At 42.5% G+C, this 21,319-nt stretch overlaps 1 protein-coding gene across 1 annotated transcript in view; it reads right to left on the bottom strand.

The window, feature by feature from the left end:
• Positions 1–20,985, bottom strand: part of PDCD6IP (programmed cell death 6 interacting protein) — a 54,542-nt gene extending 33,557 nt beyond the window's left edge. The window contains 7 exon segments of the mRNA XM_030551262.1: positions 1,274–1,390; positions 2,391–2,491; positions 4,675–4,828; positions 8,041–8,168; positions 10,606–10,675; positions 13,440–13,494; positions 20,674–20,985. Of these exon segments, the coding sequence (XP_030407122.1) occupies positions 1,274–1,390; positions 2,391–2,491; positions 4,675–4,828; positions 8,041–8,168; positions 10,606–10,675; positions 13,440–13,494; positions 20,674–20,879 (831 nt within the window). The 5' untranslated portion in view covers positions 20,880–20,985.
• Positions 20,986–21,319: the final 334 nt, after the last annotated feature.

Below are 21,319 nucleotides of genomic sequence, written 5' to 3'. Positions count from 1 at the left end.
TAGGGTAAAATTATTTCACAAGACCACTCAAAATAGCTAACACTATCTCAGCTCCAAGGACTAGGACTGAGTTGATTGTTCCTAGTTCAAGGAGCCTTGTGGCAGATGCTACATTTCTTTTGTGTCCCCTTCCCATGTGCTGCTAAAGGTTCATGGGAGACATCATGTACTTCCACCCCTGTTCTCCAGTTCTTGCCTGTTTCTCGAACAATGTGCAATAAAGAAAGGTTAAGATACAGTTGCACACCTAGGTTGGAATTCTACAGCCATCTCCCTGCTACCACTGTCTGCTTACTAAGCCCCAACTCAGACTCTGAAAAGTTGATACTAAGGAACCTGGAACCCTCCTCCACCCAGACCTGACACCCACACTCAGAGAAAACACCCTTCATTCCCATTACTAACCAAAAGGATATCTATTTCCCCTGCTTCCACCCCACCACCACCAGCCACAGGAGACTCATTCTCCCACCTGAACCTGCCTCTAGTAGCACAGACCTCCCCCCATTTCAACAACCAAAGAAAATCATTTCCCTATTTGAACAACCAAATATCCCACAGCCAGAGGCCAGAGAGCTGTCCAACCAAACAAGGTTATTTATAAAATCCTTTCTACTTATATCTAACATACTTATAACATTAATCAACCATTTAACAAATATTTTACCTTAAGGGCACATTTACAATTTATAAAATAGACCATTTATAAATGAGAAGTGTGCTTCTTAAGCCATGTCCTGTGATTTTTAAACTGAACTATTTGAAGCAGGCCTGAAACAGTGGGTGGTGGTGTATTTTTTTTTAATATATATATATTATATATATAAAATGTGTATTTTATATATATATAATGTGCCAAAGCATTAACATAACTTAGTCACTATCCAACTTTGAACAGTTTTAAACAAGGTTTGAGGTTTGGCACATAGAGACCTCAGTCTGTTTAGTACCACTGCAAACATCATTAAACATCTTTTCGAACCTCTCTTTAAAACAATGGCTTTCAACCTGCAGCCCGAGAACTGCTAGGGGTCTGTTGATTATGTTTAAGGAGTCCATGAAAGAGGACTATGAAAATAAAGTTTCAGATCCCAAAAAAGGCATTCAATTTTTCTGATCAACAGTATGGGGGGGGGGGGATTTCATTTTATTTTTTTAGGAAACTTGTCAATCTTAACTATCGGAGTTTTGCAACTCAAAGTATATAAGATTTGTCATAGGTAGTCATTAAAAAGGTCTTCCTACATTTCTTAAGAGTTCTGTCCCAACCCACCTGTAGTCTACCGATTTCTTCACCAAATTTCTTCTGCTGCTTTGCCAGGATAGACTGGTGATACTCTGCATTGGCCTGCATAATACAGTGCTTCGCAGCCAGAACAGGAAACACCTCCTGGAAATAAAAATACTGACCAGGGGAAAGTCCAACCACATAAACCACCACAGACAACATGGGATGCAGGAAGAAAAAGGAAGAAGAAAAGGAAGTCAGAGTCACCCAATTAATGGTTTAGATAGGTTAAAACATTAGAAGTAAATGTTAGAGATGTGTGACTGCATGGATTGAATTCAGTCAAAATAAAAATATTGGTCTGGTAAAATTATTTCAATAGTTTTATGTTGATTTGGGGATTGCACTTCATTTAATTAAAGCCATGAAGTCACAACCTTTACTTTACAAAGATTAGAAGTTCAAACATGCATTAGTAAGAATAGTAGAAAGGACATCAAAGATCCCAAGACAAAGTACTTTCAAAAAGTATGAAAGAATATTTAGCCCTCTTCGTTAATCAAGTCATCATACTTTAGAGGCTGACATGATAGTTCTACATCTACTTTTTTCCCCACATAACCATTAAAAGGATAATAAAACCATTATCCAGCAGAAACCATTGCAATAAGTTTTCATTTACAGTGAACCAAGAATACTTAAATAATTATCAGTAGACCTACAAAAATAATTTTACTGTCATACCAACAAAATAAAAATTATATAAACCCCATTAGAATGTGTTAGTTTGAAAAACAAATTAAGGAGTTAAATAAGCCATCCCTAAATACACTGTCACAAGTTTACCCAAAGTAACAGTTTTAATAAAACAGTATTTCATGTATTTCAAAATATTATTATAATACTAAAAAGTGATTAGCTTTCAAAGAAAACTGAAGTGTGCTTCTGACAACTGACAATACTTGAATTGGAGGATTTTTCTGGATTCTTAAAGTTACTCAAGAATTCCCAGGGTTTCTCCCCCCCCCGCCACCTCCATTGCTACAAAAGTCTGATCATAAAAATGCTTGAGAAACCATCTCAGAGATAAATTTATAGAATGTAATACTCAACTAGAGTTACGTTAGTATATTTTGTATTTTTTTTTATTAGCATTACTAACCTTGGGCAAAGTGTCCTTATACTGACACTGTTTGAAAGCATCACCATAATAATCTGCAGCTTGGTTAGCCAGTTTAGCTATGATAGCATCTTTCATTTTATCTGGAATTAAAAACAACAAAAAGACAACACAAAAAACATTAATACAAATGTTTTCATGAAAAGGTTACTCACTTGTAATGAGCTCAGGAGGGATTCTGCACATTCACACACAAGATGTGGAGGCAGTATAGCTCTGACAATAAAATGCTTCATAGCAGTGTCCACTGCAGACAGAATGGGCCCTGTTATGAACACGATTAAGACGACATGCTCTGGACCAAGTTTTCAAATTCAGAATATTCAAATAAAAGTTTAAAATCTCAATTGAAAATTGCTACATTGCTAGTTTAAATTCCATTTAATGCTGTGTTGGAATGAAATGTCACACAGAGGTCTTCTAATGAGATTATTTAGCTAGAATGTCTATTTGAACCAATGTTGTATGCAATGCAGTTATAGCTTTATCAGTCCCAGAATATTAGAGAGACAAGGCCGGTGAGGTAATATCTTTTACTGGACCAACTTGTCTCTCTCACCAACAGAAGAGGGTCCAATAAAAAGCTGCTACCTCACCCACCTTGAGCTAAAGCACATAACAGAAAGAATGACTGCTTAAGCTACAATGATGCATCTGGGATATTTTTCAGACAGTTTTGTCAAAATCTCCTTTGTTGGTAACCTCATACATAAATGCTGTAACTACCATGAAAGACAATATCTTTCTTGTACAGAGGTCGGAAAGGAATCCATGCCTGTAAACCAGATATCTCAGGAAGAAGGAAAGTCTCACCAAGACCTACAAATCATAATGTGACTTGTCGCTGCCTGTGATCAGGAGGAAGATTTTACATGAACATTTTGGTTCAAAAGTGGGCCAGAAATATAAGTGGGCCAAATTTTTCTGAGATATTAAACTGCACAAAAATATGCATGTTTTCATAGGCTGTATTTGGCAAAGAGACCATTCTGCAACAGCATTTGATTTCAACTTTTACTTCTGAAATGCATTTTGCTTTGAAATTTAGCACACCAAAAAAAGATTTAACACCTGACGACGACCCAAAACTAAAAAGATTTTTTTGTTTCCAAATGTTTTGTTTGACTCGAAGCTTGGTTTTTGTTTCAGCAAGAGGAAAACCCCCAAAAAATCAGTTTTGGTTCAGACCAATTATTCTCTTTCCCCATTTCAGCCCCTACACTGAAAAAAAAAAAAAACTATTTGTTCACCATTAGCAAAGAATGTACTGGTAAGTTTTGGGGTGTATTCTACATCAGTGCTTCTCAAGCTATCTGATGTGGGGGACCAGCAATTGTTTTTCCCCAAGGTGTCAGGGACCGGTGCCATGTTATTATCCTATTCAATGCTCTTATGAGGAAACTCGCCGCAGACTGGCAGCTGATGGCTCACGGACCGGACAACCTTTTTGAGAAGCATCGTTCTACACAATGCACCCCAAGACAGTGGTCCCCTTATGTAATACTGTCAGCAGCCATGAATATAGCAAGAATGAGAGGCATCCCTACTTATTTTTGGGAAGCTTCATTCTGGTCACTCTGCTCCTCACTGCAAGGAGGTGCTGCAGATCTAACATGAGCAAGGTCTGCTCTAGTAAAATATTTTAACACTGTAAATTCTTTATTTAGACGTTCCTGACAGAGGTTATAAAAAACTCAGTTGTGCAATTTACTAGTTGATACTTAATTATTTTCAATCTCTCATAAGATGTTGTTAGTTGTTTTCCTTCAACTCTGCCCCTCTGCAATATCAAAAAAAGGTTGTCCAATGCCATGAATCTATAGGAATGACATTGAAGCATTTTATCAAGGAATATTAAATTGAAAAACAGAATTCAAGTCATCCAGTAGTCTAGTAAATAGCACTCTGTGCCACATGCAAGACCTGGGATAGATTGCCAACATGAACATGGTCACTTTTCAGGCAGCATGCTCAGTCCTGGTAAGACTTGGGAAGAGAAAGACGGGATGATGAAATGGTACATCTCACTTCTCAAAATCAAGTCACAACCTGACAGCTGATATTCACTATGACAAGGAGAAATGTTAAGTTTTCACACAGTCAGTACTTCCATTATGGTGAAAAGAATAGTTGAGGGACGAATTAGGCAGTTCTGAAAGGCCCACGTGATACTAAACTTCATTTCTCAAATTAATAAGTCAAAATCAAAACATTTGTGGAAGTTGTGAAGAACACTTAAGTACATTTGTAAAATGTAAAGTTATACCTCTTGTCGCTTTTAAGAAAAACACCTCTTGAGCTTGAGCCAACATAATAAGACTAAGGGTTCCAACTGTATCTGGAGAGATGTCCACTGTAGGCTCTCTATTCAATGCAGACAAGACTGTGTCTTTAATGTGTTGGAAGGCACCACTAGCAAACTGAACCAAAGCAAAAATGAATACATTATTTCTTCCTGTATTTCAAACAAACTTTTGCTAATAAAAAAGGTACAGCACAAACAGATGTCTGAGAAACAAACTTACTTTTATAGTTAACAACAATGCAGAGACCAGAAAGGACAAAATCTAGAATGTGGGCTTTGTAACTCTTGATATCCCACCTGTTCTAAGACAGCTGAACAAGGCTGACTGAGAAGCTATTACCCAAAGCTATAAAGTAGAATAGTATATAAATATGGATGATACCCTCAACTGAGTGCATTGTGTGTCTACATTATAAACTTAAAATCGACCTATATTAGGTTGACTTACCGTCACCGCTGTAATTATTGCAGTGGTTCATGTTCATACTGCCCCCTTCTTCTGTCAATGGTGTGCATCCCCACCAGGAATGCTTCCACTGACTTAAGGGGGGCAGTCTGGGGGGCTGAGAGACTGGGCTCTCAGCTCCACGGGCAGCTCCTCACTGAAAGCAACAGAGCAGATGCAACAGGCTTCTTGGCTCCTCACTAGAAATGGGGCAGCTGGCTGGACACCAGGTGCCGATCTCCCTGCCAGGAGCCCAGGTACACTTCTCATCCGGAACACAGGTGGCTCCCAGCACGGACCAGGGAGCCAAGAGCCTGGGCAACAGCCGTGAAATTGACAAGAATGACAGCCAATACATGTAAGTAATGCAATGTCTAAATGAACACTGCATCACCTTAACTACACAGACATAACCCCTATGCCTCTCATGGAAGAGAAGTTATTATGTCGGTGTAGTAGGGCACTTACAGTAGTGTGTACACTTCCATAATTAGGCCAATGTAAGATGCCTTATGTTGACCAAACACTATAGTGTAGACCAGGCTTAAGGCAAATGAAGTGGAAAGTTGGGATTAATACGAATTATATTAAGAGCACTGAGATACAGGCTAAAACAAGGGCTATTAAAACTCCAAGTGCAGGTTAAAAGATAAAAGTTTGTTGTCATGGTATTGTATTCCATAGTTATGGGCATTCTGTGATCATTAATGACTTCCTCTGAAGCATCTAGTCATGATCAAATAAGATACTGGTGTAAGTGGACTATTGGTCTGTTCTGACACTGCAACATCAACATTTCTAAATGAAACTACTGACATGGAATTAAGATGGCCTTACAGCAATGCTCAAGATATATGAAATAAGCAGTAAAAAGGAAGGGTCCTCATGGTTATGCACAATTGAGTTCACATTACAGCAGCATGGTATAACAAACCATGATTGAAAAATATCTAGAGGGGTACCACCAGAAAGGAAATGAGGTGGTACAATAAGAGACAGATGCATGTAAATACTGAGGAGGCAGGGAAGGGAGCATGGAAATTAATGGATTAGTTCTGTTAGAAGTATCAACAGTCTGGGGAGAAGAGTTGCAAAATACAAATAAAGTTAAAACCGGGTAACCTAAACAGACTTTTCTGAATCTTTTGTCTCTTAAAATGATTCTATGAATAAGGCAGTTTAAGACCAAGAAGATGTAGGCTATCCATAATCACGGTAGACAAATTGAAGTTGCTGTAGTTTTGGTTTTTTTTGTTGTTGCTGAGGTGATTCAATTGCCAGGTTAACTATTTGCAAACTACTAAACATGTATATATCAATTTCAGTACAAGTTCATTGTCTTTTAAGTATAGGTTGACAAAACAATTGTATATCTTTTGTCTAATGTGTACATAATCCACAATACATTCACATCTAGAGAAAGTTTTATACCTTTTACATGAATCTTAGAAAAGTTACCTATGCTTTCCACATTATGATAAAGATCTTGAGAAGTACAAAATTTAGAAATATAATTTAAGTGATATTACACAATTTTTTCTGTATTGACGATACAGCTATGGAAGATAGGAGTACTGAGTAGTTAACGTTAGAGAAGGCACTTCTCATTCTAGAGGAGGCAGTGTGGAATTCCAGATATTGGGGTTCTATCCCCAAATTGGCCAGGGACCTGCTGAGCGACTTTGGACAAATCATGTCTTCATCTCTCTACATCTCTTCCTTCTACCATCCTTAGATCTGTTTTATCTTCTTAGAGAACAAGCTCTTTGGAATAGGAACTGTCTGCACAAATGGGGCTCCGATATCTGGCTGAAACCTCAGCAATGGTACTACAAATAAACTTCAAAATCATAGTTGCACGCCTTTGAAATACTGATGGACCATACTCTTATCACTCCATACTTCCCAAAAAGGGGCTGTTCGAACTAAGAATACTGCATAACTGAAGAAACAAGTTATGAAAAATCTAATGTTTTTCACAGCTATTATACTTTTGGGAGAATTTGTTTTTTTTAAAATGGGCAGTAAATAAGATGTTGGAGAACACAAAACTACATTTTTCATAGCCCTTGCTTCCCACAGATATGATTTTTATGCCCCACCTCAGCTTTCTATCATAATTAACCACCTACAGTTCCTTACTGTGTTACAAAACATTCCAAAGCTAAGCCAAGCTAGAAGCAACACTGTATTTTTGCTGAAGATATCCTTCAATATCCCAAACTTCCTTGTTTGACCCAAAAGCAGGCAGAGTGTCCAATAAGGAACTCTCTTACCACAGCCAGAAAACTCAGTATTTTGAAAGAACATTTGAGATGGTGCGTATATTTTCATAACAGTAAAAGCAAATGCTCAAAAATACTACAGCAGATTCAAAGTTTGGGATGCGGTAGGGAATTAAACATTGTTGCAATGCCCGGATTTCTTTGGACTCCTAGTTTTGGAGAGGGGAGATGTGACAAACTCAACTTAAAGGTTCTGAAGAACTTATTACCAAGGACATAACCAATAGAGTTCAAAGGCTTCAGCAAACACAAAGATAATTCTCCATCTATTTATGATTCTCAAGGAACTTGCAAACATACATAGTATTATATCATACTTTAAAAAAAGATTAAATATCAGTAAAGAACAGCTGCTCAGCAGACCACTTAACGAAAGGCAGGGATGGGAGGTGGGGAAGAGTCACATTTACAGGTTAAAACAGATGTTTATTTGGGGTGTTCTGAGTGTGGCCTATTAGAGTTCTGGTGTTCAATCAGAGGTCAACAGTTTCAAGTTTTTCAGTATCAGGAGGTTAAGACAGTTTTTTCTAAATTGGAAATTTTTAATTTTAAGAATTAATAGTTTCAATGTTTGTCAGTACAGAAAGACTTCCACACCTGATAATGTTTAGCAGCAGTTTTCAATCCTTCATCATTCTCCAGATTCTGCTCTGATGCAATCTGACTAGCTAATGCTCCACAGTTGAACAAAACGCAGGTTTTCTCATATCCCAAACTTGCCAGAGCTGAAACCAAAAAAGCTAGAGTGAGCATTCCGTGAGGAAAATAATGCTTCAGCATTTTGCCCTTTAAAGACAAGAAGGCCAGCACTTACAGGAAAATAAGTACCTTCCGAATTTGGAGGCCACCAGTAGTTTCAAACAGGAAGCTAAGGAAGCAACTGTATGGAACTTTTAACACCCAAATCACTCTGATCCTGCATGTTAAAGAGAACTATACAAAGAAAGAAAAATCCTTGTTTATCTAGAGAAAGCTGAATCTTACATCTAGCACAGCATTTCCCAAACTTTTGAAAGATAAGTCCCACATTAGGAAAATGAAGTCACAAATCTTCAGTTCCAGCATGTATTATTGTTGAAGTCCTGCTCAAAGTGAGCAGTCACTTAAGAGTAGATTGTTTAACGCATCAAAGAGGAAGTATCATGCACAGCTACACAATCAGTGAAACAGTCAATTAACATTTAAACTATCACCACTGACATTTAAGTTAGCATCTACTGAAATGAATGGAGCATTTCAGACCTGAGAGCTATTGTTTCATGATCTCTGCAAATTCTGGCAGATCTCTGCTTTAGTTATGCTAGATTCATGCTGTCAAGATTCTCTCTGCACCCATAACAGCTAGAGACTTTGGGTATGCCTACACTGCAGCTGAGAGGTATGATTCTCAGCACACAGACAGACTTACTCGGGCTAGCTTTGCTTGAGCTAGAATGATAAAAAAGGCAGCGTGGATACTGCAGCACAGGCAGAGGCTCGGGCTGGCCACCTGAGCTCGGACCCAGAGGGTTGGTGGATTTGTACTTGGGCAGCTACCTTGAGATGCTGCCCGTGCCGCAATATCTACGCTGCCTTTTTTTAGTGCATTATCTTGTGCAAAACTAGCTGAGGGACACTATGCCCCAGGCGTTCCTAATCTCCAACCGTCAGTGGCTGGGACTGGATGACAGGACAATCACTCCAAAAAGCCTTGTTCTATTAATTTCCTCTGAAATATCTGGCACTGGCCACTGTCAGAGGCAAGATGCTAGACTGGATGCAGACCATTCATCTGACTCAGCATGGTCACTCTCATGAGTTGTCATTGGAGTTGGGTATTGCACCTCCCAGCTGCAGGGTAGACACATCCTTATTTAAACTAAGCATTCACTCTGGAGAACTGAGAGACCTGTCCAACCACCAGCAGTTCTTCACAGCCCAAGAGGATGTACCTAACCCACACACTGGAAAACACTTGGCTCTGAATATCAAGCAGCCAAGCCCATTAATAGCCTTGGAGAAGTTATTAGTCATACGCAGCTTCCAAGACATGAGATAGCAGGTCCAGCAGCAGTGAGTTTACCCTTTCTCCCACCCACTTGCACTGCACCCTTATCTGCTCTGAACAAGACTTTTCCTTCCCCACACAGTAGAGCATTTTGCAGGAAACAAACTGGGGCAGGAGGGAGGAGAAAAAGGAGAGAGGTCCAAAGTGATAAGGTTAGAACAAAGCAGCTGCAGGAGGGAGTAAACTGTTCCTTTCTTCCCCTCCCTTCAAGTAGTGACACAGGGATTTTAATGTTTTCTCTCCATGAACTGGTGAAGTATGGCCTAACAGGACACCCCTCAACAGTGAGCAGTACTGTAATAAATGCATCTGCAGGGCTTCAGTAAGAAACCAAAAGCAATGTATTGAGGAAGAGAGGAAGTCAGTCTTACTTATCCAGCTGAACACTGTGATTGCACATACTGCCAAGTGGAATGGGGGAAATTTTTGTATTTTATGAAAAAAGTGTGAGACTTGGTCCTCCCACTCACTTTTGTATTATGACCTTCTAGGACTGAGGGGGTTAAATTCTTTGCTAGGACAGGGGAATAAGAGATGGGTGTTGGTCATGGGCATATATCTGAGTTGGTAAGTATGGACCCCCAAGAACCCTCAACACATTGAATTACCTCGAAGAAAAAAAATGGAGGACTAACCACCACATAACTTTCACGGACTACCTCCCTTGGCCAGCAGAGCACAGGAAAACAGCATGAGTAGAGCTTAAAACAAAGAACTGATGTTTCAGGAGCGGTAGTAAGTAGTCTGCTGACCACTGCAGACACACAATCCTGGATAGCAGGGGACAGAGAGGAAGGTAGTGCTGCCAACATGGTAACATGTACAAGCTTAGCTTTTTCATTCCAAAAAAAGGGACCCCAAAAATACTGTATTCCAATTGGCTAATAAAAGCTGCCTTGTTTTGAAAAGGCTGTCCTGCGTCGCTGCAAACACCTGCTGATTGCATAGTTCCAAAGGGACAAATCTCCAAGAGGAGTTCTAGTACCTGGACTCACTGAAACAGCCATAGTGAGAAACAGTGATATTGAAAAACAGGCCACCATCAAAATACAAATATTTTCAAAATTCTTTGTTAGAAGTATTACTTGCATTTTATTTTCATTAGAATTACATACCAAGTTTGACAGATCCTCCAAAAAGCGACCCTTTATCAAAGGCATCTTTCCATGTAAAGGTCACACAGATCTGAAAAAAGGGAAGGAGAATGCACTGCATTTCATTTTAGAAAGACTTATTTTAAAATGACATCCAGTACACAGTTTTATCTGTTTTATTCTAATTAAAGCATTATAATGCTTAGCAATGTGTAAGTAATGTTACAAAAATCCTATGAACTTTAAGACAGTCTTTAGTTTCACATATAAATTTTCCTACTCAACTTTCTATCTGAGCTTACACAAAATTTCTTCAATAAGCAAAGTTCAGATTCTCACAACGAGTCTTCAATGCTCACATTTTGGAAGCAGAATTGTACCTGTGAATGACAGGGCAGAACCTCCTTCCCCTGAAGAGAGTGCCAAAGCTACAAAGAAACCCAATCATTCTCCAAAGTAAAGTACACGTTGTTTTTTTTTGAAGAACTGTGATGGATTAGAAAATGCTTTGCAATAATTTATGAATATCATCTCTTGCTTGGATGATTGTGCTACTTCCTGCATGCATATACTGATTTAATTCAACAGCAGGATTGTTCAGAAATGCACCCAGGAAGGAACGTATGTTTGTGGATCCTGATACACACTTCCTAGCAAAAACCTCAGAAACACAAGAGCCATTCACTTTGAATTTCCACTTCTGAAATTCTGCTGCACTTAAACTGGTTTTGCGAAGCAGATCCAAGCTCAAGGAAAAGAGAATAAAAAGCCTATCTGAATTTTAAAAGGACACTCCCTCAACAGCGGGGGCGGGGGCGGGGGGGGGGGAGAGAGAGAGGTAGGAGACTGAGATGCACACACCCAGAGGTTAGGGGTCTGGGGCAAACAGGTCTGTCTAGGAGTCTGAGGGCTGGTCCAGACTGGGGGGGGGGGGCGGGAATCGATCTTAGATACACAACTTCAGCTATGTGAATAACGTAGCTGAAGTCAAATATCTAAGATCGGATTACTCACCCGTCCAGACGGCGCGGGATCGATGTTCGCGGCTCTCCGTGTCGATTCCGGAACTCCGTTGGGGTTGATGGAGTTCCGAAATCGATATAAGCGCGCTCGGGGATCGATATATCGTGTCTAGATTAGACGCGATATATCGATCCCCGAGCAATCGATTTTAACCCGCCGATACGGTGGGTAGTCTAGACATGGCCTGAATGAAAGAGACTTATGTCGACCTTTTGTTGTTTTAATCCTTTAATCCTTTTTTCTTATGTTAATATTTTGTTCCTATTGTTAAGAACAAAAAATACTTTGTTATAGGAAGGCTGTTTGAATCTCTATTCACAGCTGGTCACAGACTCTACAGAGAACCACCACTGGTACCGAGGGCTACCAGCTGACAAGCTATTCTCGGAGATTTTCCACCTACCAACATGACGTAATGTCATTTTCTTAAAATATCTTATTAAAATCTCCTGGATTGCTTTCAATAGCCACTAGGAGCTCAATGCCAATTCTAGGAGACTCCAGGCCAATCCTGGAGGCTTGGCAACGCCGAATCCAGTTGTACCTGCCAAGAAAGCATAGTCAGTACATAGGCCCTATATCCTAGGACCCAGTCTAAAAGAGGAAGAACCATGGTATTCCATCCCAGGAAAGGCAAAGTAGGAAGCTTTAGTCCTAATGGAGGTGCACTCAGGGAGACCGGAGAAAGGGTCAGAGGTGTAGCTAGCTTTGTAACCATGACAAGAATTACTAGTACAAGATCTCTGAGAATTTTCCACTCTGAGCAAGTACTGCTAGCAGAAAAGGGTGCCTGCCATATTTTATCGCCAGGATGGATGGGATCTGTAGACCTTACTTCTTGAAGAGAAGAAGTTTTGAGAAACTCAGATAAGTTCTTCAATTCTTCAGCATGGCAAAGTGTGAAGATCACCACAAGAGAATCTATCACAGGAGGAAGTCCCATGCAACAATTTCTGCAACTATATACAAACATACAGTCACCTCTCGGGTCTCTTTACCATCACTTCCAATTATTTCCACTTTACTGAGCCATCTTAACTTGGAGCACCTTTTACAGACTTCAGTAGAAGCTCTCTTTGAATAAACCTTGCAGAACTTAACATGTTTGAAAGAAGGACTAAGCTGCTGTCATACAAATCTCTTTGTAAGAAGTGTGTCAGTCTTTCTGCCAAAGACATCGTCTTAAGGCGTACTCCTTTCAAAGAACAGAAATGGTAACTTCTGCCCTATAGACACTGGCGCAGCCAACTCGAAATGAATGACTGATGTCTTCTTATACCTCAAAGACTAATATAGAACAGCTAAGAGATGTACATTACCTCTTTGCTCACAAAGAAAGAATTTGCAACCCTTATTAAAAATAAATCAGGTTTAAATACAAAATTTAAAATAGTGTACACTAGCAAATGAGGTGATTGCAAATGAACCCTACAGCTGAATAAGTGCCACTGTTACTGATGGACCAGATCACAGTGGCCTCCAGGAAACAAAACAAAACAAAACAAAACACAAAACAAAACAAAAAATACACATTTTTTCTGAGCCTGCATTTTGGCATCTGTAAAATGAGAGCAATGATAGTTACCACAGGTGAAAACTCAAAGTATCAGGATTAAACACATCCACAGCCACATGTAAAGAGAGAGAGATTAGGAAATGAAGCTAAGAGAGATTAGTGTCTTTCCTGGGAGAAGCACTGTCTTAGACATAGGCCAAGTAGAAGAAGAAGAAACAATTAAAAAAAAAAAAAAAAAAAAAGGACATCCTGGTTTCCATGAACTATTGTCCCAATATAGTACATGTGAAGCCAATGCAAGTCTTTTACACCTTACCTGATTTTCAGAAAATGGAAATTTTGGCTCTATGGAACACAGCTGATCGTAGTATCTAGAGCAACAGACAAAAGAGCGGAGGTAAATACCAGATTAAGAGTTGTAGTGGTCTTGTTTACATTGAGGAAGAGGGAGGGTTGCCCTCCATACGTAAGTCATGGAATTCACCCACTAATTCTGCAACATTTTGGGAGAAATAACTAGAACATTCAATGTGCCTCCACTGTGGCAGCAATCACTGCGGATCTAGGAGGGGAGGTGGATGGAAGGCAAGGGATACTGAGGACAATGTGTCTCTTCCATCACACTTCCCACATGTAGTAGGAGGAGGAAATAGATTCTTATGCAAAGGGTCCACCGTACGAACTCATGACAGACAAGGAAACAAATTTGCCCTTGACATCATGATCATGTTAGAGAATTAAATCAAAATTTTAAAAAAATCATGACACTAACATAACATTTGCTAACCATCACTATGCTGATTCAACTTCTATGTTCTCTCTCTACCCCCAACCATTTGTCTATTTTGATTGCAAACTCTTTGGTCACTATTTTTGCCTAGCACAATCAGGCCCCATTCTCTGCTGGCCTCCCAGACCTATTCTAACAAAAATAAACTAGAGTGTTGCACATTTCCATAGCGGAGCTCAAGGCACACACCCAGGGCTCCTTGTTTTCTTCCAGTCACCCCCACAAGCTCCCTCTGCACCACACTCCCATTCTCCTCTACTTCAGGGATTCCTTGAAAAACCCTCCACCTGCCCATTCCTCATGCCAAGGCCTCTCTCTCTCTCCCCCTCCACCCTTTTTCTTCCCTTCTAACATACCCATCTTTCCCTTGAACTGGAAGGAAAGTGCCCTCTCCTTCTCACCCCTCCACCCCAACCCAACCAAGCAGGGTTTGGTGAGGCAGGGCATTAAAAAAAGAAGAAATAAAGCCGCTTTTATTCTCCACTCCTGCAGTTAAGCATCTAACCCACAGTTGTGCAAGCCTCTTTTCTGGTTTACCCAATTTTCATCAAAATCTATAGGGTTCTGCCCACTGATGCCTAGAACACTCCCTCAAGGAACCAGTTTGATAGAGTGTCCAAAAGTTACATTACATCCAACAAAGAGAAATGTCATCAATTTTGAGTAGGGGCTCACTTAGCCAATAAATACCGGACCACAATATGGGACTTGTTTCAGAGTGGTAGCCGTGGTAGCCAGTATCAGCAAAAACAATGAGGCGTCTTTGTGGCACCTTAGAGAGTAACACATTTATTTGAGCACAAACATTTGTGGGCTAGAACCCACTTCATCAGATGCATGAAGTGAAAAATACAGGAGCAGGTATAAATACATGAAAAGATGGGGGTTTCTTTACCAAGTGTGAGGTCAGTCTAACGAGATAAATCAATTAACAGCAGGACACCAAGGGAGGGAAAATAACTTCTGAAGTGGCAAGAGAGTGGCTCATTACAGACAGTTGACAAGGTGTGAGTAACAGCAGGGAGAAACTAGTATTGGGGAAATTAAATTTAGGTTGTGTAATGACCCAACCACTCCCAGTCTTTATTCAGGCCTAATCTGATCGTATCCAGTTAGCAAATTATTTCCAGTTCTGCAGCTTCATGATGAAGTATGTTTTTGAAGTTTTGCTGTTGAAGAATTACCCCTTTTAGATCTGTCATTGAGTGACCAGAGAGACTGAAGTGTTCGCCTACTGGTTTTTGAATGTTATGATTCCTGATGTCAGATTTGTGCCCATTTATTCTTTTGCATAGAGACTGTCCAGTTTGGCCAATGTACATGGCAGAGGGGCACTGCTGGCACATGATGGCATATATCACATTGGTAGATGTGCACGTGAATGAGCTGCGGATGGTGTGGCTGATGTGGTTAGGTCCTACAATGGTATCCCTTGAATAGATATGGGGGTAGAGTTGGCACCAAGGTTTGTCTCAGGGTTTGGTTCCTGGATTGGTGTTTTTGTTACGTGGTGTGCAGTTGCTGGTGAGTATTTGCTTCAGGTTGGGGGGCTGTCTGTAGGTGAGGACTGGCCTGTATCCCAAGGTTTGTGAGAGTGAGGGATTATCCTTCAGGATAGGTTGTAGATCCTTGATCTACAGAGGTTTTAGTTGGGGGCTGTAGGTGATGGCTACTGGCTGTCTGTTACTTTCTTTGTTGGGCCTGTCTTGTAGTGGGGACTTGCTTTAGTTCAGTACTAAATATACCAAGGAAGACCATTCTAAAATGAAGGACCAATAAATTTAAGAGACTATATTTCATGATCCATGAATTCTACAAACATACCTTAGACAGGTGGAAAGGGTAGAAGTTAACATTTTTCTCTATATTTCACTCTTGGCAGGTGACAAAACTTAAAATCAAGTCACTCAGAACAATGGCATCCTTCTTTTCCTCTATAAGACCTCCATTCTGATAGGAATGTAACAGGCTCTCTAAAAGTGCTAGTTAGAGATTAATGCTGTATACCATTTGCAAACTGGACTTCCAAGTGGATTGCAGATGACAAAGCAGTTTATTTCTAGCATTTCAAGATAGCAGCTACTAAAAACATCTTTAAGTCAAAGTAGTTACTGAATATATGGCACGGAGAGAGAGGGGGAAGATGAGCTGGTGATGACATAAGTGATTTTAAAGTTCCAAAAGTCTCACAGCCTGCTGAAGTATTTGTACTTACTTCCTGTTCACATCTAGGTGCAATTCAAAGCATTAATAATTAACTTACTTTACATCCTTAAAAAATACAGGCCTAGTCTACACATAAAAATTACATTGACTTAGCTACATTGCCCAGGGCTGTGAAAAAGTTTGCACCTTCTGTGGAGCAGTTAGGTCAACCTAAGCCCACTGCAGACGCAACTTCGCTGTCAGAAAAATTCTTCCCTAGTCCGATCTACCACTTCTCAGAGAGGTAGATTACCTACATGGAAGGAGTTTTTCCATCCATCAACGTAGGAAGCAGCTACACTACAGTGGCACAGTTGCAGCACTGTAGCTGTTTCACTGTAGGGTAGATATATCACTTAGATACCCTTAAGTCCCTAAATGGTCTACAACCTGGCAACTAAAATCAGCTGGCCAACTCTCACCATCTTAGAGTCAAATACTCTGGGAATGGCTGTAGTAGAGCTCTTGCTTTATGACCCTTACACTCCCTTTGGAATTCCACACATATACCCCTTTTTATGGGCTTCTAAAGCCTAAATCTAGTCAACTACAGAGTGGAGTGGGATGTGAATGTATTTAATGTAGCTTCTGCCTGATAGCCTGCTTTATTTCCCTACAAAATGTTGATAAATACAATACAAAAATAAATTCTTATATTAAAAAGAGATAGTCAGCTTTTATTAAATTAACAAAGAAATTCCAGTTTGATATAAATAGGCACGTCCTTTTTAAAAAGCCTTATTGAAAGAATTATTCTGCTTCCATGTTGACATTTATAAACATCTTTTCGAGCAAGTGTATTCTATGCAGTGAAAACACTATGACTGTAAACATACACAAAGTCAACCGAAAAAGAAAGATTTCCCTCCCTTACTAGATTCTTAAGTTGTAATAATCGTAGGTGTTACCATTGTAGGCACAAAATTTTCAGACAAATGAGAACCTCAACTTCTTGTGTCCCTGCTACAGAGTTGCTGGCGCCTTTAAGACGAGTCTAGGCCGGGCTACCCTTAAAAAGCCAATTTAAGGGGAAGGAGCCTATCTAGGCAGTTAATAGAACACCTGAGCCTGTTAAAAAGCCATCAGGGCTGAGCGGCAGGATGGTGCGTGAGACACATATTGAAATGCCATGCAGTAACTTTGGAGACCATAATGTATCAAGTGTGTTCATTACTGTGGGCCAAAGACTCAATGCAACTCCAGGGGATCAGGTTATCACAGCTGCCACAAGAACAAAAAACAGCAGGGGATTAAGGAGAATCATTCTGATTGTAATTAACTCCAGAGAGATGTCAGCCCTTAGGGAAGCTTACATACACTGGTTCGAACTCAGTTTTCCAGAGACAAACACAATGAAAGGACTGAGGATAAAAAGGGTGAATTGTAGAGGGTCTGGAAAAACTTTGGCCTACAAAGGCCCCATAAGACTGATGTGCAATCTCTGGAAAGCTTTTAGCATGTAAATAGGAACTTTTGTTGTTATGTTTTCTCTGTAATGCTTTTACCTGAAGAATAAATGTGCTTTCTTAGAGAGCTTGTGGTAAGCTGTAACTGCTGACAATACACTGTTCATAGCCCTTGTAGAGAAAGCTTCTCTTGGTGTGATTTTTATGGAGTCACTTAGGTTTTCTGGACAAAGTTCTGGCTCAAAGGGTATGTAAGAACGGTGCCATAGGGGATGAGACAATTTATATATAAAGAACTGCCTTTTCTATGGAGATTAAAACAAATGTACTACCCTGTAATATGCAGGTCTGTATTAACTGATGCCACAGGAATACTGCTACAGTATATCACTATCTCAACTTATCAAAAATTCTTCTGCATGAGTTGGGAAGCTATTGGGTTGTTTTTTGTGGCAACGTTAAAGCATCACTGTAGACAATGTCTCCCCTAGTATCCCACAATGTCCACTGTAACCACTCTGCTCACTGTTTTGAACTCAACTGTCCAACGGGCATGCGCCCCTCCCAGGCCCATGATGGGGGGGGGTACGAGAGGGGCATAGGGGGCAATTGCCCAGGGGCCCAGGAAATTTAAAAGGGCCAGACGGGCCCCCAGACACTGCTACAGTAGCAGTGGCAAGCCCTTTAAAATTGCCCAGGCAGCCCACAGGACTCCTAGACACACGCAGGATGGTACTGGCAGCCGAGCGCACATGTGGAAGCCCTGACTGTGCTGGAAGAGCTCACTGGGCACTAGTCAGCACAGGCAGGGGCACCAGCTCACTAGGCACTAGCCAGAACAGGAAGCGGCACCACCCAAATATGAGGGAGACCATTCTGCTCTGGGCCCCAAAATTGCTGTCAGCAGGCCTGGCGCCAACTCTTGCAAAAATTCCAGGAAGTCCCAACAGCTGAGCATACCATTCAGGCACCAAAGAGCAAATCATCATCATGGAATTCTCCTGCTCTCCCTCACTAGGAACACAGCACCAGGCACGTTCCTGGTGGGGGTGGGAGTGGGAGAGGAAACGGGACAGAACTGCTGTGCAGAACCAATGAGGAAGGCGGGGACTCATGAACCCAGCTGCACTCCATCTAGCTATGTATACATGTGCCCCTCCCTTTTCAAAGCTTCAGGAAGCTTTGACATTTCTCACAGCTGCTGAGGCCATTGTTTTGAGGAGCTGAGGAGACTGTGGGAGGACTCAGAGGGAACCACAGAACCATAGGCAGGCAAAGCAGGATTGGGGGGGGGGGGTCTAAACACTGTTTCTGGTCTCTCCCCACACACATTAATCCTTGTCACACTCTCCACACACACTTACTTCAGTTGAAAAGTAGCTGGCAACCTACTAGGATGCTCCTGGAAGGATGGGATTGAGAAACCTTCATCATGTGATGCTGTACCTGCCCCAGGAGGCAAGGCACACCTCTCCCAAAGCACCCTGCAGCCCCTTGCACAATAGGATAGCTACCTACAGTGCACTGCTCTCTGTGTCGATGCAAGAGTTGCTAGTGGGGATGCACTCCGCAGACACAAGGAGCAAAGTGTGGACATGCACAGTGGTTTAATTAAAGCAGCATAACTTTTGTCAACAAAATTCTTAAGTGTATACAAAGCCTAAAAAATGAGTGCCTTCATTCAAATTCTGATCATGTGTGTATTATGGTTCTTTCATTTACTTCCCTCCCTTTAAGCTTCCACTGTGTACTTTCAGAACACAAAGTACACAAAAACACTCTGAAGTACCGATTTCTCTTTTACTATTTTGTAGTGTAAGCCTTAGGTTGGTCTAACTTGCTTTTCAGAGGTCTGTTGCTCATATGGACCCTTTTACAGTATCTTTTGCCTGTGTAACTGGACAGTATAACTTGCTCTCCTAGCTGTCAAAGAAGCTTACTATTTGGAATAATTTCCAAGATCTTAACAAGGATTTTGCCCCATTAAGGCAGCACCCACAATTTGCCAAAGGGCTTCACATCATTCACATACAATGTAACAGATTGCAGCCATTCCTTCAATTTAACAATACGTGTCATAAACTACAAGTCCCAGCATGCATCCTATCATTTGGAAATTAGAAGAAGTTACTTGGCAGGCTGAAACCTGTAATCAACCCCAAGATCAGTGTTTCCCAAGCAAACTGTGCCTAATCCAGTGGGAATGAAAAGATGGAGCACTTCCATGGGTAAAGGCGCAGGTGGGCCGCACAGCATCCCCAACAGCTGGACACAGACACAGCTCGGGTGTACAGCGTTGCAAGTTAGAAGCAGCACCACAGTTGCCTATGGTTCTTTTTTCTCTTGTGCCAATCACCTAGAGTGCAAGAGTCTGGCCTGGCACAGGAGAGCCACGGGCAGACTCGCTCATACCAAGCAGATGCGCTGCTTGGGAAGCCGGGAAGGGGCTCAAACACAAGAGGACAACAAGAAGTTAAGCAGCAACAAATGTGACAGAAGCGAGGAGAAGGAAGAGGGAGGCGGCGACGTGAAGGCAGCTCAGCTCACGGCACACGAGGCGGGGGGGGGGGGGGAGAGCTGCAAGCCATAGAAAAGGGGCGATAAGGTCCGGAACTACCACCCACGGCAACGGGCCGGAGACAGCGGGCGGAGAGAGGCCCCCGGGCGGCACCTCGCTGCTCCGACCCGCGGCCTAGCTCAGGCCACTGGGCTCGCGTGGGCCCGGCCGTCAGCGCGACGTGACGTGACGCAGCCTCGCCTCACGGCACAGGTGTCCCGGCAAGTTGAACGGATCCCTGACGTCACGCAGGAGACGCCAAGGCGGCGCGAGCACATCCCAGGTAAGAAACCGCCGCTGTGTGAACACAGCCGGGGGACAGAAACCCTGTTACCCTGGGGGGGGGGCGACGCGAGGGGCACTGCAGCCCCCAGCCCAGGCCTCGCTGGGAAACACCGGGTCCGCTCTACAAGTAACACTACCGCGTGCCCCTCCCCGCGCCCCCCAGTCCCTTGGAGTTCCTGCCCGCGCGCCCAACGGCCGCCAGAGGCCGCCGTGGGTGTCTGCTCGGCACCGGCTGGCGCACAGGCCTGGCGTCGCTCTCCTCCCCGACCCCCATACCGTGGAGCCCGCGCGTGCCCCCCCCCCGCACCTCATCAGCGTCTCGAGCGAGCTCTCGTGCTTGTCGAGCGGCCGGCCGACCGCGCTCTTGCGCAGCTTGTTGAGCTCCTCGGCCGCGCGGCAGTGATCGTTCTGCGCCTCCCCGGCCGGGTACGTCTGCTGGATGAACTTGCAGAGCGGCTTGGCCAAGTCCACCTCGGAGGCCTTCTTCGACTGCACCGAAATAAAAGTCGCCATGTTTCCCTCCCGCTGCCTGCGCTTGGTGGGCCCGCCCGCCCGAGTACTGAGAACTGCCCGCGCCCACCCGCCGCACTTCCGGATCTGCGCAAACTCAGACCCCAGCACGTCAGTCAGGTGCCTTCCCCCTCCCTAACTCCGCCCTGTTCCCTTAGCCCCGCCCCTCCACGTCATCCACGATCTGCCTTTCATAGCCCCGCGCACTTTCTCTCCTCCCTGGCCCAGCCCCGCGTCTCAAATCCGTCCCCCTCCCTCCATAACCCCGCCCCCACCCCTCAATGGTAGTTCCGCGTTAGGTGCCTGAGCCGTGGTGCTTCCCTTCTGCTTACCTGTTCTCAGTAACCAAGGGCGGGCAGAGCTGAGCAGAGCGACGGAGGCCGTGTAGCTTTCTTGTGAGCCAAACGAAAGCTGGTCCCTGGTATTATTCTTACACGGTTGTT

The sequence above is a fragment of the Gopherus evgoodei genome, chromosome 2, assembly GCF_007399415.2.
Source record: "Gopherus evgoodei ecotype Sinaloan lineage chromosome 2, rGopEvg1_v1.p, whole genome shotgun sequence".
Lineage (NCBI taxonomy): Eukaryota > Metazoa > Chordata > Testudines > Testudinidae > Gopherus > Gopherus evgoodei.
The sequence above is the reverse complement of the archived record's forward strand: the minus strand, read 5'-3'. Positions and strand labels throughout refer to the sequence as shown.